The following is a 16167-nucleotide window of genomic DNA, read 5'->3' on the forward strand; positions in this document are numbered from 1 at the left end:
AAGGTTATCAGGGATATGCAGGAATGTAGAGCTGAGGTTTAAATCAGATCAACCTTGGCAGAGCAAGCTTAAAGGACCTAGTGGCCTACTCTTGTTCTAGTTCGTATGATCACATACTTGCAGTAAGATCAGCTATTTTCCCTTCTATAATATTACTCAATGTCACCTCAACTTCGGGTCATCTTACTTTGAAGGCCTCATCTATGCAATAGTTTCCCCTAAATGTGACTCATTTGTCTAGCATTTTCCACCAACTTAATTCTAAATAAAGTTCAACAAGATATAACCTATGCCTTTACATGGGCCCTCATTTGAGTAACACCTTGATCTTAAAGTTCACATCCTTGTGGTCAAACTTTTCTTAGGCGTAAATCCAACCCTCATCCCCACCACCCGAACCCTGTTGACCTCTTCCCCTCCCCAGCACAATCCTAAGATGTATTTCTACTCATTTAATTTTGGCACTTGAGTGTCCCCTTAATTTAATTGCTTCACCATTAGACATTGTACCTTCAGTTGGTAAAACCCAAACTTCTGGTGGCCCCTTTCTAAACCTCTTCATCTCATTTCCCTCCCAAGACCCTCTTCATAACCTAATTCTCTGACCAAGCTTTTTTGTCATCTGCCCTAATGTCTCCTTAGGTGGCTTAATGTCCAATTTTGTTTAATCCTTCTGTAAAGCATAGCGTCACAGAGTCACACAGCACAGAAACAGACCCTTCTGTCCAACTCTACATACATGCACCATCCTCTGCGTGAAAACATTTCCCCTCTGGTCCCCTTTAATTTTTCCCCACTCACCCGAAATTTACACCCTCTAGTTTTGGATTCCCCTACCCTGAGAAAAATACCTTGGCTATTCACTCTATCCATATCCCTCCTGATTTAATAAACTTCTGTAAGGTCACCCCTCAGCCTGACACTCCAGGGAAAAATGGTCCCAGCCTATTCATCCTCTCCCAATAGCTCAAACACCCTAATCCTTATAAATCTTTTCTGAACCTTTTCAACTTTGACAACATTTTTCTGATAGCAGGGAGATAAGTATTGAATGCACTATTATAAAAGTCGCCTCACCAATGTCCTGTACAGCCGCAACACGACGTCCCAATTAATGCAATGACCAATGAAGGCAAGTTTGCCAAATGCCTTCTTTATCACCCTGTATCTGTGACTTCATTTTCAAGAAACAATGCACTTGCACCTCAAGGTCTCAGTTCGGCAACACTTCCCAGAGTCCCATCATTAACTGCATAAGTTCTGCCCTGGTTTGCCTTACCAAAATGCAACACCTCAAATTGATCTAAATTAAACTCCATCTGCCACTCTTTGGCCCATCTGATCAAAGTCCCATTGTACTCTGAAATAACCTTCTTCACCATCCACTACATCATCAATTTTGGTTGCATATGCAAACTTACTAACCATAACACTTTAGGAAGATTTCAGTTCACAGCATTCCAGAAGTTAAAATGTTGTTATTATTTTACAAACCCTGAAAGTGCCAACCCATAATGGGGATTAACTTCACTGGACCTACTGCCCATTAGATATGTCATCTAAGTGACCATTGCTGTTCTCTAGAACTAAGTAATATATTTTCCGAGGTTGTTTACTTTGCATTATCTGGACCTAAACCTATTCTCACCAAATAGTTATGCACATGTACATTCTTGCAGCAGTCACAGGTTACTAATTTGGTCTTTTTCATTGAGAGGTATCTAGAAAACACATTAAGAATCACAGATTCCAAACATAAATGGTACCTTTTCAATAGTTCCAGTCATTGGTGCAACTGCTCCTCCCTGAGATCCAGAGGCATCAATTCCAACTAAATACTTTGGCACAGGGGTGTTAATTTGCACAGCTTCTTCCTAAATAAAAATAATCAAAACATTTATCACTTTTTTGTATCCACTCAGACATGGGCATCACTGGCTGGCCAGCATTTATTGTCCATCCCTGGTTAATCTTGAGAAGGTGGTGGTAAGCTGTCTTCTTGTACCGTTGCAGTCCGCATGCTACAGGTTGACCCACAATGTCCTTAGGGGAGGAGTTCCAAGATTTTGACTCAGTGACAGTGAAGAAATGGCAATATATTTCCAGGTCAGGTTGGTAAGTGGCTTGGAAGGGAGCTTGAAAGTGCTGGTGTTCCCATGCATCAGCTCCCCTTGTCCTTCTGTTAGGAAGTGGTTGTGGGTTTGGTAGATCCTGTCTAAGGATCTTTAGTGAATTTCTGCAGTGTATCTTGTAGATGGGACACCCTGCTGCTACTGAGTATCTTGGGTGGAATGAGTGAATGTTTGTTAATATGGCGCCAATCAAGCAAGCTACTTTGTCCTAGATGGTGTCAAACTTCTTGAGTGTTGTTGGAGCTATTCCCATGTAGGCAAATGTGAAGTATTCCATCACATTCTTGACTTGTGCCTTGTAGATGATGGACAAGCTTTGGGGAGTCAGGGGGTGAGTTATTTGTCGCAGTATTCCCATCCTCTGACCTGTTCCTGTAGCCACAGAGTTTATGTGGCAAGCCCAGTTGAGTTTCTCGTCAATGGTAACCCCAAGATAGTGATTCTGGGGGATTTGGTGACGGTAACACCACTGAATGTCAATTGACATTGGTTAGATTGTCTCTTATTGGAGATGCTCATTGCCTGACATGTGTGAGGTTTCAATGTTACTCGCCACTTATCAGCCCAAGTCTGGATATTGTCCAGATCTTGTTGCATTTGAACATGGACTGCTTTAATAACTGAGGAGTCATGATGGTGTTTGCCATATTTACAATGTTGAATTGCATTCCTCATACCTAAAATGGGAATGTATCTTACCATTGAAAACAGGTGAATAGTGTTGTTTGTAAGAACTATTTTAGGCTTGGAAACAATTCCATTGACTGAACATTTCAGATATGTCGCTTCATCCTCCTTATCCAGTTCTCCAAATACATGGAATATCTCTCCATCAACCTGAAGTAGAGTCAAAATTTAAGTACAAGTCTAGCCTAATGCTCTTACAAATCATGACTGTAGTAGATTTACTAAATGAAAATAGCATCACACAACATTTATCTGGAATTGCAAGATTAAACTTTGATTTACCGTCATACACTCCCATATTTTGATGGTGAAAAATTGGACAGAAATCATTTTACTGAGGTAGATACAGTGTTATTAAGAGAGTGCAGGACAAAAGAGTTAGTTTTGGATTGTTCTATCCAAGTAGTATTATAAATATAGACTAAATAGCACCTACTATGAAGTATGTTCAACTGCTGAAAATTTAGATTGAATAATTCAGTAGATTTATTCTATTCATCTCATTTCACAAAATATATTGCAAAAAAAAAATCCTCGTTCTTGATCAGAGCCATCAATTTTTGATTCTGGAAGCAAGCTTAGCAAGTTTATGTCAGGGGTTGGGAACCTGAGCTGTACACCGGAGGTGAGAGTTGATGCAGATGAGAGAATAGCAAGAGGTAGACCAGCTAGTGGGAAGGATTTTCCTGGGAAGGAACCGAGGGATCAGTTAAAGTGTGTTTGCTTTAATGCAAGGAGTATCAGAAATAAAAGTGATGAACTTAGAGCATGGATCAGTACCTGGTGCTATGATGTTGTGGCCATAACAGAGACATGGGTTTCTCAGGGGCAGGAATGGTTGCTGGATGTTCCAGGGTTTAGAGCATTTAAAAAGAATAGGGTGGGGGGAAAAAAGAGGAGGGGGTGTAGCACTACTAATCAGAGAGGGTACCACAGCTACAGAAGCTTCCACTGTCGAGGAAGATCTGCCTACTGAGTCAGTATGAGTGGAAATTAGGAACAGCAAGGGAGCAGTCACCTCATTAGGGGTTTACTACAGGCCCCCCAATAGCAGATTTTGGAAAAGAGTGGACGTAGTAGGGTTGTTGTAATGAGTGACTTTAACTTTCGCAATATTGATTGGAACCTCCTTCGAGCAGAAGATTTGAGTGGAGCTGTTTTTGTAAGGTGTGTTCAGGAGGGTTTCCTAACTCAGTATGTTGACAGGCCGACGAGGGGAGAGGCCATTCTAGACTTGGTGCTCAGAAGCGAGCCGGGGCAGGTATCAGATCTTGTGGTGGGACAGCATTTTGGTGATAGTGACCACAACTGCCTCACATTCTACATATCTATGGAGAAGGAGAGGATTAGGCAAAATGGGAGGATATTTAATTGGGGAAGAGGAAACTATGTTGCGATTAGACATGAGTTAGGAAACATGGATTGGGAGCAATTGTTCCATAGTAAAGGCACTATAGACATGTTGAGACTGTTTAAGGAACAGTTGTTGCCAGTGATGAATAAATATGTCCCTCTGAGACAGGCAAGAAGTGGTAAGATAAAGGAACCTTGGATGATGAGAGCGGTGGAGCTTCTCGTCAAAAGGAAAAAGGTAGCTTAACATAAGGTGGAGGAAGCTAGGGTCAAGCTCAGCTCTAGAGGATTACAGGCAGGTGAGGAAGGAGCTCAAAAATGGTCGGAGGAGAGCCAGGAGGTGGCATGAGAAAGGTTTGGCAGAACAGATTAGGGAGAACACAAAGGCATTTTACACTATGTGAGGAATAAGAGAATGGTCAAAGAAAGAGTAGGGTCCATCAGGGATAGCATAGGGAATTTGTGTGTGGAGTCTGAGAAGGTAGGGGAAGCCCTAAATGAGTTTTTTGTTTCAATCTTCACGAAAGAAACGAACTTTGTAATGAATGAAACCTTTGAAGAGCAGGTGTGCATGCTGGAATGGATAGAGATAGAGGAAGCTGATGTGCTGAAAATTTTGTCAAACATTAAGATTGACAAGTCGCCAGGCCCGGACCAGATTTGTCCTTGGCTGCTCTGGGAAACGAGAAATGCGATTGCTTCGGCACTTGCGAAGATCTTTGCATCCTCGCTCTCCGCTGGAGTCGTAACTGAGGACTGGAGAGAGGCAAATGTAATTCCTCTCTTCAAGAAAGGAAATAGGGAAATCCTCGGCAATTACAGACCAGTAAGTCTCACGTCTGTTGTCTGCAAGGTGTTAGAAAGGATTCTGAGGGATAGGATTTATAACCACCTGGAAGAGCACGGTTTGATTAAATGCAGTCAACGCGGCTTTGTGAGGGGCAGGTCATGCCTCACAAACCTTATCGAGTTCTTTGAGAATGTGACTAGAAAAGTTGATGAGGGTCGAGCTGTGGATGTGATGTATATGGACTTCAGCAAGGCATTTGATAAGGTTCCCCATGGTAGGCTCATACAGAAGGTCAGGAAGAATGGGATACAGAGGAACTTAGCTGCCTGGATACTGAATTGGCTGGCCAACAGAAGACAGCGAGTGGAAGTAGAAGGAAAATATTCTGCCTGGAAGTCAGTGGTGAGTGGTGTTCCACAGGCCTCTGTCCTTGGGCCTCTACAGTTTGTAATTTTTATTAATGACTTGGATGAGGGGATTGAAGGATGGGTCAGCAAGTTTGCAGACGACACAAAGGTTGGAGGTGTTGTTGACTGTATAGAGGACTGTTGTAGGCTGCAGCAGGACAATGACAGGATGCAGAGATGGGGTGAGAGGTGGCAGACAGAGTTCAACCTGGATAAGTGCGAGGTGATCCATTTTGGAAGGTCGAATTTGAAAGCTGAGTACAGGATTAAGGATAGGATTCTTGGCAGTGTGGAGGAACAAAGGGATCTTGATGTGCAGGTACATAGATCCCTTAAAATTGCCACCCAAGTGGATCGGGTTGTTAAGAAAGCACATGGTGTTTTGGCTTTCATTAACAGGAGGATTGAGTTTAAGAGTCGTGAGATTTTGTTGCAGCTCTATAAAAATTTGGTTAGACCACACTTGGAATACTGTGTCCAGTTCTGGTCACCCTATTATAGGAAATACGTGGATGCTTTGGAGAGGGTTCAGAGGGTTTACCAGGATGCTGCCTGGACTGGAGGGTTTATCTTATGAGGAGAGGTTGACTGAGCTTGGACTTTTTTTCATTGGAGAAAAGGAGGAGGAGAGGGAACCTAATTGAGCTATACAAGATAATGAGAGGCATAGATAAAAGTCGATAGCCAGAGACTATTTCCCAGGGCAGAAATGACTAACACGAGGGGTCATAATTTTAAGCTGGTTGGAGGAAAGTATAGAGGGGATGCCAGAGGTGGGTTCTTTACACAGAGAGATGTGAGAGCATTGAATGCGTTGCCAGCAGCTGTTGTGGAAAAAAGGTCATTGGGAACAGTTAAGAGACTACTGGACATGCATATGGTCACAGAAATTTGAGGGTGCATACATGAGGATCAGTAGTCAGCTCAACAACGTGGGCTGAAGGGCCTGTTCTGTGCTGTACTGTTCTATGTTCTATGCTCTATGTCGAATGCAGCATATGGCAGCAGAATAGTTGTTAGCCTGTTGACACAATGGCTCAGTGATTAGCACTGCTGCCTTAGCTCCAGGATCCCGGGTTCGATTGCAGCCTCAGGCGACTGCCTGTGTGAAGTTTGCACATTCTCCCTGTGTCTATGAGGGTTTCCTCTGGGTGTTCTTGTTTCCTCCCACAGTCCAAAGATGTGCAGGTTAGGTGGATTGGCCATGCTAAATTTCATCATAGTATACAGAGATGTGCATGCTAGGTGGATTAGCCATGGTAAATGTGTAGGATTATGGGGATAGGAGTGGGTGGGGTGAGTTGGCTGTGATGCTCTTCAGAGAGTCAGTGCAGACTCAAGTACTATAGGGATTTAGGAATATAGCATTTATTTTCTTCAGGTTCCACATACGTCATACGTCTTTCTCGTCACAAAGCAAACTACTTTAACAAAAATATAAATCAGAATCTACTGCAACCTGGTCATACTTGCAAAATCCAAAATTTCAATTGAGTAATTTCATGATTAGGTAGCACTTGCTGAACAATCCTGACACAACCGATATAACAAAATTAGCTGAGCTCATACATGGTTCATGTATGCTTGCTAGATATACATTCATGCAGAGGGACTCATGCTTTAAAAACAAATTAATGCATTTGAGCCTGATGTCCTTATTGAATTGCGTGGGAGTTGGGAGGAGGGTGTGTTGGTTGCTCCGGTTTACTGTTGCTTTTTCTATGGTAATGCCTCAGCTAAGCAGACTCAATTTGTCAACAAATCAGCACCCTTTTCTCCTGCAGCATAAATTGCCACCATCATTTGAAATTTGATCTTCTTCCATTGTACTAGCAAGTACAAGATGAATAGCTTCAGCACATGTCTTTCTATTGAGTAAGATTCTTTGCTTACCTTCATACTGTAAGTTCCATCACGGTTATATGTCACATCAATATTGACCTCTTTTTAGGATGGGGAGAAAATTAAAAGCAAAGAAACAAATGCAAGCATTATACATTGCAATGTTAAGGAGTTATAAACATAAGAAATACAAGCACAAGTAAGCTTGTCAGCTCTTTGCAGCTGCTCCACCATTGAATCGCATCAAGGCTGATCTTAAGTATCAACTCTCCCTTCCTGTGACCTTACCATATTAATATCCAAAGTCTTACCATCTAACATACTCAACAGCTTTGACATGTTTCAAATCTACACTCAAAGGCACAATTTTTGTTCCAGTTAAAATGCTAAATTTTTTAGGTGCTTGTTACATAATGCTTCATTATTTGTAGTTAGCTGTTTTGTTCAGTCTGTTCAGATGTTCACTTCATCTTCTCTCTGTAAATTATACTATAGTCTGATGAAAGACATATTTCACACCAGGTCTTTGTGTAATGGAACAATTTAGAAGTTATACATTATTTTACGATTGATCAGCTTAATATTAAATATTTAACACTTTAAAAAATGAATCACAAGTTTTCAGTGTGTGAACATGCAGGTTGTTCAGAAACGTTGGAAAGCAACATTGGCTGGCGGCAGGCCCACTACCATTTGACTTCTCCACAATGTGGAGGGTGCCAAAATCATGACAAGCTCAAGTTACTCTGCTAATCTGCAGGCCACACCAAATGAAGTTGCATGAGCAGTTGGGTGAGACTGGGGAGCATTTTTTTTTAAGAAGTTCATAAAACAATGAAAAGAAAGTGGGCAGGGACTATCTTCTGGGGGTGTTTGCTGCACCTCAGAGGCACATCTATCCGAAGATAGAATCCCACCCTTCTTTCCATCTGCCTGCTCTGAAAATCCAACATCTATTGTGCCACCTCCCTAGACTTTCTAAACCTGCCCTGATTCAATAAAATTGGTCATGAGTTCCATGGTACTAGCTCCTAGTGAGGGGTGGGAAATCCCACAGTTAGGCAACATATCCCACCTACATCACGTTATCGTTGAAAGGCAAGCTTGTTTCTAGTCTGTTGGCTCACTGCCAACTTCCTTTCTAGGGGGTGAGACCCTGGTGGTATTTAAAAGGGACCTAAGAGGCAACCTTTTCATGCAGAAAGTGGTACATATATGGAATGATCTGCCAGAGAAAGTGATGGAGACTGGTACAATTATAAAATTTAAAGAGCATCTGGATAGGTATACGACTAGGAAGAGTTTAGAGAAATGGGCCAAATGCTAGCAAATGGGACAAGCTTAATTTAGGATATCTGATTGGAGCAGACAAGTTGGACTGAAGGATATGTCTCCATGCTGTACAGCTCTATAAATCTGGCATTGTACCTTATTTCGACTAGTATTTTTTGTTGTGAATTCTACAATTAAGGTTGTTATTATTGATGGGACTGTATTTGAGTTTTAAAGGTTTGTCTTATAAGTGTTAAACATTTATACAGTCTATACCATTAAAGCCTCAGAAGACAATTTCTTTTAAAACAAAGAAATAGGAATTGCAATGGGAGTTCTTTTGAAAAGTGGAAGGCAAAAAGTTGTAAGCAAATGACTTTAGAAAAGGTTTGGAATAATTATGGAATATGATGAAAATTAATAATTCAAAAACCCACTTAGAGAACAGGTGAAAAAAATTGCAGACAGTTTTTAATTTCTTCAAGTGAAATTATGTTATTACAGGTTATTATTATAGGATTAAATCTATAAACAAAGCTATTTTTGATGTTTGAGACGTCTTATTACTACAAACTACTACCTTATTATTTGTCAGTGTGCATCGCTTGGGAGTAATATAATTTGAAACTTATTAGCATGAGCAACAACACAAGAGCTAAGATTACAACTATGTTGTATTAGCGACATAATACCTACTGTTCTGCCCATCAAGCAACACAAGATTCCTGCTGTACAGAATATTCAATCGTCTCCCACTATTGTTTGCAAATGGTGAAAATGGATCTGAAAAAGTAATTTTAAAATGATTACATGCAAGTATATCAGTGTTTTTAAAATGTCAGAGTATACGTAGGTCACAAGGAGGTCTTACCATGTGAAAATGCCTTAAACTTGTCAGTCTGAATTCTTTCATGCAGTATTAAAGCAAGTGCTGCCTGGCACAGGACATCTTTACTAGTTGCTTTCTTTGTTGGGAACAGTGCATCATAGTGTTGAGGGATAAAGTCTGTGTGCACATTTCCAGCTTCAAATTCAGGATGAGCAGCAAGGCAGAGTAAGAAATCTATGTTGGTATTTAAGCCTACAATCTGTCATAACACAAAAACGATCAATTATGTGCAATAAAGGTAAAATAATCCAGATGTTGGAAATCTGAAACAAACACAGAGAATGTTAGAGAAACTCATCAGGTCTGTGGAGAGAGAAAATAGATCCAATGTTTTAAGTCCATTGTGACTCTCAAACTTCAAATTTGACAATAGTATATTAACAGGGTTTCCTGATTAAGGGCTTTTGCCTGAAACGTTGATTCTTCCTGCTCTTGGGATGCTGCCTGACCTGCTGTGCTTTTCCAGCACCACTGTAATCTTGACTATTAACAGGGAAAGGTGAGTGACAAAAGTTATATAACAGTTCTCTTCAGTCAAAATGGAAATTATATTTCTGATCAAAGCTACAAGATGAAAAGCAACATTAAGACAAAAACGAAGGAAAACATCACTTTGATCTGTACCGTCAGATATTGATCTAGAAGTTTAATGCTGGTCCCATTTATCAAATTTTCCATGAAATGGTTTGTTTTTCCCTTTGTACTTATTTACTTTAAGTCAAATTCATTAGATCTAGAAAATCCATATTCTGTGTTTGATCGGGATCTTTTGGGGAGATCCAAGATGGTGGCAATCTAGTTGGCTCTACCCAGAAACCCAGACGAAGTGTGCATTCACCTGCCTTTTTGACCCATTATGGTGTAAATTGCCGATTTTAGACAGCTAGAACGGGTTTGGTACATTTTGGCGCAGCCGTTTGAGCGCCAGCGTTTTGGCACGGCTGTTTGGGCGCCAAACCTATTTGGTGCCAACCCATTTGGCGACAGACATCTTGGTGCTAAGAACATTTCTTTATTTGTAAATCTGTCTGTATGGACAGCTTTAGTGTAACAAAATGTAATGCTTTTATTTTTCAATAAAATTACAGACTTAAAACTTTTTAAAGTTCTACCTTTGAATGATGATGAATCAATCAACATTTTTTTCCTAACGCCAAAATGTCCGTAGCCAAATGGGCTGGCGCACAAACGGCCGTGCCAAAATGCCAGCGCCCAAACGGCTGTGCCCAATCGTCCTATTCCGGCTAGAACTGTTATTTATTAGTTTCAGTGCTTTTTTTAAAGAAATGAAAATGACTAAGGGAAAAGGAATGCAACAAGCAGGGTATGCCCCTGCAGTATCAGACATACCCATGACCGTGGTGTCAGCCTCCATGAACGCCTCTGGGGACTAAACTGTGCAGCACAGCCTGGTCTCGAAGTTTGTGAAACTCGGAGAGAAGATCAATTCAGCAACGGAGGAGATCCAGACCAGGCTGGAACCAAGCTCAGCCAAGCTGCAGAAGCATGACCAGGAGATCTAGCAGCGTAGAGGTGGAGCAGTGGGCCGTGACTTCCGAAACCGCGGTGGAATCTTCGAAGGACGGGGACAGGCCCTGGATGGCAGGTACATGCCTTAATTGAACAAGTCAACGACCTCAAAAATTTAGTTTAGATTAGAGTGGTGCTGAAAAAGCACAGCAGTTCAGGCAGCATCAGAGGAGCAGTAAAATCGACGTTTCGGGCAAAAGCCCTTCATCAGGAATACAGGCAGAGAGCCTGAAGTGTGGAAAGATAAATGAGAGGAGGGTGGGGGTGGGGAGAAAGTAGCATAGAGTACAATAGGTGAGTAGGGGAGGGGATAAAGGTGAGAGGTTGAAAGGAGGGTGGAGTGGAAAGGAAGATAGGCAGGTAAGACAAGTCACAGGGACTGTGCTGAGCTGGAAGTTTGGAGCTGGGGTGAGGTGGGGGAAGGGGAAATGAGGAAACTGGTGAAGTCCACATTGATGCCCTGGAGTTGAAGTGTTCAGAGGCGGAAGATGAGGCGTTCTTCCTCCAGGCGTCGGTTGGTGAGGGAGCGGCGGTGAAGGATGTCCAGAACCTCCATATCTTCGGCTGAGTGGGAGGGGGAGTTGAAATGTTGGGCCACAGGGCAGTGTGGTTGATTGGTGCAGTTGTCCCAGAGATGTCCCGTAAAGTGCTCTGCTAGGAGGCTTCCAGTCTTCCCAATGTAGAGGAGACCGCATCGGGAGCAACGGATACAATAAATGATATTGGTGGATGTGCAGGTAAAACTTTGATGGATGTGGAAGGCTCCTTTGGGGCCTTGGATGGAGGTGAGGGGAGGAGGTGCGGGCGCAGGTTTTGCAATTCCTGCGGTGCTAGGATGGGAGGGTGGGTTGTAGGGAGACATGGACTTGACCAGGTAGTCACGAAGGGAACAGTCTTTGCGGAAGGCGGAAAGGGGTGGGGAGAGAAATATATCCCTGGTGGTATGGTCCATTTGGAGGTGGTGGAAATGTCGGCAGATGAGTTGGTTTATGTGAGGGTTGGTAGGCTGAAAGGTGAGCATCAGGGAGGTTCTGTCCTTGTAACGGTTAGAGGGGTGGGGTCTGAGGTGCGGGATGTGGACGAGATGCGTTGGAGGGCATTTTTAACCAAGTGGGAAGGGAAATTGCAGTCCCTAAAGAAGGATTTTACTGCTCCTCGGATGCTGCCTGAACTGCTGTGCTTTTCCAGCACCACTCTAATCTAAACCCTGGTTTCCAGCATCTGCAGTCATTGTTGTTACCGACCTCGAAAATTGAGGCCGTCGGAGGAATATCTGCTTGATCAGGCTACCAGAGCGGGAATAGGGAGGCCAGCTGATCAGCTTCTTGGAGCAATGGCTCCCACAGGTTTTGAAGCAGGACATCAGGGTGAACCGGGTGCAGGATGAGTAGGCCCATCGGGTCACAGTGCGCAGGCCCAGATCGGACCAGCGCTCCCAGCCGATCCTAATGTGCCTCCAGCATTATCGATACAAGCAAATGGTGCTGGAAGTTTCTCGAACACTGGGGAAGGATCCACAAGCTCTGATTTATAAAGGATGAAGAATCATGTTCTTTCAAGACTTTCTGCAGCCGTGATCAGTAAGAGGAAGGCCTTTGATGAGGTAAAACGGAGGCTTTGAATATTCAGTACTCTGATAGATATCCAGCAATATTAAGTTTCAGCCACGGAGGGTCTGCGTTTAATTTTTGACTCATCGGAAAAGGCAAAGGACATCCTGGATGACTTAAAATAGACTGGCTCAAAAAATATGGACAATCGTGTTCACTGTGTTTTTTCTGTAGTTTGCCTGGTTTGTCTCCTTAATATATGGGGGTCTTCTTTATTTCCCCCCTCTCTACTCTCCCTTCTTTCTCCCCTCCTGTTATCCTTTGTTTTTCTATCATTTCCCTTTTTGTTTCTCTTTTTTAGAACAGGGGGTGGGTTTCCTTTATTTTTACCAAGGCTGCCTAGGGTCAAAGTATGGATGGGATGGGTTGAATGCCCACTTTTAATTTTCTTGTTGCAAGATACATGTGATTTTTATATGCTTTGTTTTGTCTGGCTTTGGGGCATGGCTTCAGCTAGAAAGAGCCACGGAAGGGTTAGTGGGTGGTATCAGCGCCCCCTGTGGGCAAGGGGGAAAGTCTTTTATCTGTGTTATATGTTGGGTCATTGTAGAAATAGTTGTTAGAAGTTTTGATTTGGTAGTTTTTAACATTTTTTAGATTAGACTTACAGTGTGGAAACAGGCCCTTCGGCCCAACAAGTCCACACCGACCCGCCGAAGCGAAACCCACCCATACCCCTACATTACCCCTTACCTAACACTACGGGCAATTTAGCATGGCCAATTCACCTGACCCGCACATCTTTGGACTGTGGGAGGAAACCGGAGCACCCGGAGGAAACCCACGCAGACACGGGGAGAACGTGCAAACTCCACACAGTCAGTCGCCTGAGTCGGGAATTGAACCCGGGTCTTCAGGCGCTGTGAGGCAGCAGTGCTAACCACTGTGCCACCGTGCCGCCCACAAGTAGTTGTATTTTCAAGTTTATATGAACCGTTTACTGTTTTCACTTGGTACACTATAAATGGGGTTCTTCTTCCCAGGGCTGAAGCATGGGTTGCTTCAGACGGTTATGGCTAGCCGCTCGTTTAAACGGTGCACCTGGAACATTAAGGGGAGTAATTCACCGATTAAGAGAAAAAAGATCTAGATCCTTTGTTGTAGTATAATTAAAAATTATGCGGAGATAGAGGGGAAGAGTGAGACTGAAAAGTAAAATTTTTTGCACATTTATTCATTTCTACTCTATATTTAGACATATTGTCGTGTCGCTATAGTTTTTAAAGTTTATTTTCTTTTCTTTGCTAAACCAATTGGAGCCACATAAAGAGCCACATCAAACGTTATTGAAGAATTTAACATGGTGTAAGATATTGGCATGGTTAAAAGAATGGCTGGCTAACAGAAAGCAGAGAGTAGGAATAACTGGGTCTTTTTTAGGTTGGCAGGATGTCATAAGTGGTGTGCTACCACAGGGATTGATTTTGGGGCCTCAACTTTTTACAATTTATATAAATGGGTTGGATGAAGGGATCAAAGATATAGTTGCTTAATTTGCTGATGACACAAAAATAGGTAGAAAAGTGAGTTATGAAGAGGTCACAAGGAGCCTGCAAACAGACATAGACAGGCTAAATGAATAGGCAAGAATCTGGTAAATGGAGTACAATGTGGGTAAGTGTGAAAATGTCCATTCTGGTAGAAGAATAAAAAAGAAGCATATTATCTATGTGGTTGCCAAATGTGGAGATGCAGAGAGATCTGGATTTCCAGTGTATGAATCATAGAAGGTTAGTATGCAGGCAGGCACAACAAATAATCAAGAAAGCTAATAGAATGTTATCTTTATGCAAGATGAATCAAATGCAAGAGTAGGTTGTGCTTCAGTCATATAGGACATTGGTGAGACGGCATCCTGTGTACAGTGTACCATACTGATCACTGTACTTGGGAGATGATGTTACTGTGTTGGAAGCAGTTCAGAGAAGGCTTATTAGACTGATACCTGGAAATCAGCAGATTGCATTATGAGGAAAGGCTAGACAAGCTGGGTCTGCATCCTCTGGAGTTTAGAAGAGTCAGTGGTGACTTGATTGAAACATCCAAGATCCTGGTGACAGTTAACTGAGTGGATGTTGAAAAGAAGTTTCTTGTCGGAGATCTAGAACAAGGGGTTATTGTTTAAAAATGAGGGGGCGCAATTTAAAACAGAGAGAAGGAAATTTCTTTTTCTCTCAAAAGGCTGACATTTCCTTGGAATTCCCTTCCTTAAAAGGCAGTGAATGTAGAATCTTTAAATACCTTTAAGGCAGTTACAGAAATTCTTGATTTGCAAGAGAATGAAATTTACTGAGATATGTAGGACTGTAGATGTTAAAATCAGATCATCCATGAACATATTGAATGACAGAGCAGGCTGAAATACTATGTGGCTTACTTTTGTTCCTTTATCATATGCTTAAGACCATAAGACATAGGAGTGGAAGTAAGGCCATTTGGCCCATCGAATCCACTCCGCCATTCAATCATGGCTGATGGGCATTTCAACTCCACTTACCCGCATTCTCCCCGTAGCCCTTAATTCCTTGTGACATCAAGAATTTATCAATCTCTGCCTTGAAGACATTTAGCATCCCGGCCTCCACTGCACTCTGCGGCAATGAATTCCACATGCCCACCACTCTCTGGCTGAAGAAATGTCTCCGCATTTCTGTTCTGAATTGACCCCCTCTAATTCTCAGGCTGTGTCCACGGATCCTAGTCTCCTCGACTAACGGAAACAATTTCTTAGCATCCACCCTTTCTAAGCCATGTAATATCTTGTAAGTTTCTATTAGATCTCCGCTTAATCTTCTAAACTCCAATGAATACAATCCCAGGATCCTCAGCCATTGCTCGTATGTTAGACCTACCATTCCAGGGATCATCCGTGTGAATCTCCGCTGGACATGCTCAAATGCCAGTATGTCCTTCCTGAGGTGTGGGGACCAAAACTGAACACAGTGCTCCCAATGGGGCCTAACCAGAACTTTATACAGTCTCAGTAGCACAATGGTGCTTTTATATTTCAACCCTCTTGAAATAAATGACAACATTGCATTTGCTTTCTTAATCACAGACTTAATCAACTTGCATGTTTACCTTTAGAGAATCCTCGGCTAGCACTCCCAGATCCCTTTGTACTTTGGCTTTACGAATTTTCTCACCGTTTAGAAAGTAGTCCATGCTTGCATGCTTTTTTCCAAAGTGCAAGACCTCGCATGTGCTCACATTGAATTCCATCAGCCACTTCCTGGACCACTCTCCCAAACTGTCTAGATCCTTCTGCAGCCTCCCCACTTCCTCAGTACTACCTGCCTGTCCATCTAACTTTGTATCATCGGCAAACTTCGCTAGAATGCCCCCAGTCCTTTCATCCAGATCTTTAATATATAACGTGAACAGCTGTGGCCCCAACACTGAACCCTGCGGGACACCGTTTGTCACCGGCTGCCATTCCGAAAAAGAACCTTTTATCCCAACTCTCTGCCTTCTGTCAGACAGCCAATCCTCAATCCATGCCAGTAGCTCACCTCGAACACCATGGGTCCTCACTTTGCTCAGCAGCCTCCCGTGGGGCACCTTATCAAAGGCCTTTTGGAAGTCTAGATAGACCACATCCACTGGGTTTCCCTGGTCTAACCTACTTGTCACCTCTTCAAAGAATTCTAACAGG

The 16167-nt window shown here is 42.6% G+C and overlaps 1 protein-coding gene across 2 annotated transcripts in view; it reads right to left on the reverse strand.

Moving 5' to 3' along the window:
- Positions 1–16167, reverse strand: part of mccc1 (methylcrotonyl-CoA carboxylase subunit) — an 88541-nt gene that overhangs the window by 23602 nt on the left and 48772 nt on the right. For both annotated transcript variants that reach the window (XR_009645363.1, XM_060834747.1), the window contains exons 13-17: positions 9355–9571; positions 9180–9266; positions 7263–7312; positions 2832–2969; positions 1767–1874 (exon numbers count right to left, since the gene is read on the reverse strand). Coding sequence is in view for 1 of the 2 variants with exons in the window: in XM_060834747.1 (XP_060690730.1) it covers positions 1767–1874; positions 2832–2969; positions 7263–7312; positions 9180–9266; positions 9355–9571 (600 nt within the window). In the remaining variant the exon portion in view is untranslated. The remainder of the gene's footprint in view (positions 1–1766; positions 1875–2831; positions 2970–7262; positions 7313–9179; positions 9267–9354; positions 9572–16167) is intronic.

The sequence above is a fragment of the Hemiscyllium ocellatum genome, chromosome 13 (genome assembly GCF_020745735.1).
Source record: "Hemiscyllium ocellatum isolate sHemOce1 chromosome 13, sHemOce1.pat.X.cur, whole genome shotgun sequence".
Lineage (NCBI taxonomy): Eukaryota > Metazoa > Chordata > Chondrichthyes > Orectolobiformes > Hemiscylliidae > Hemiscyllium > Hemiscyllium ocellatum.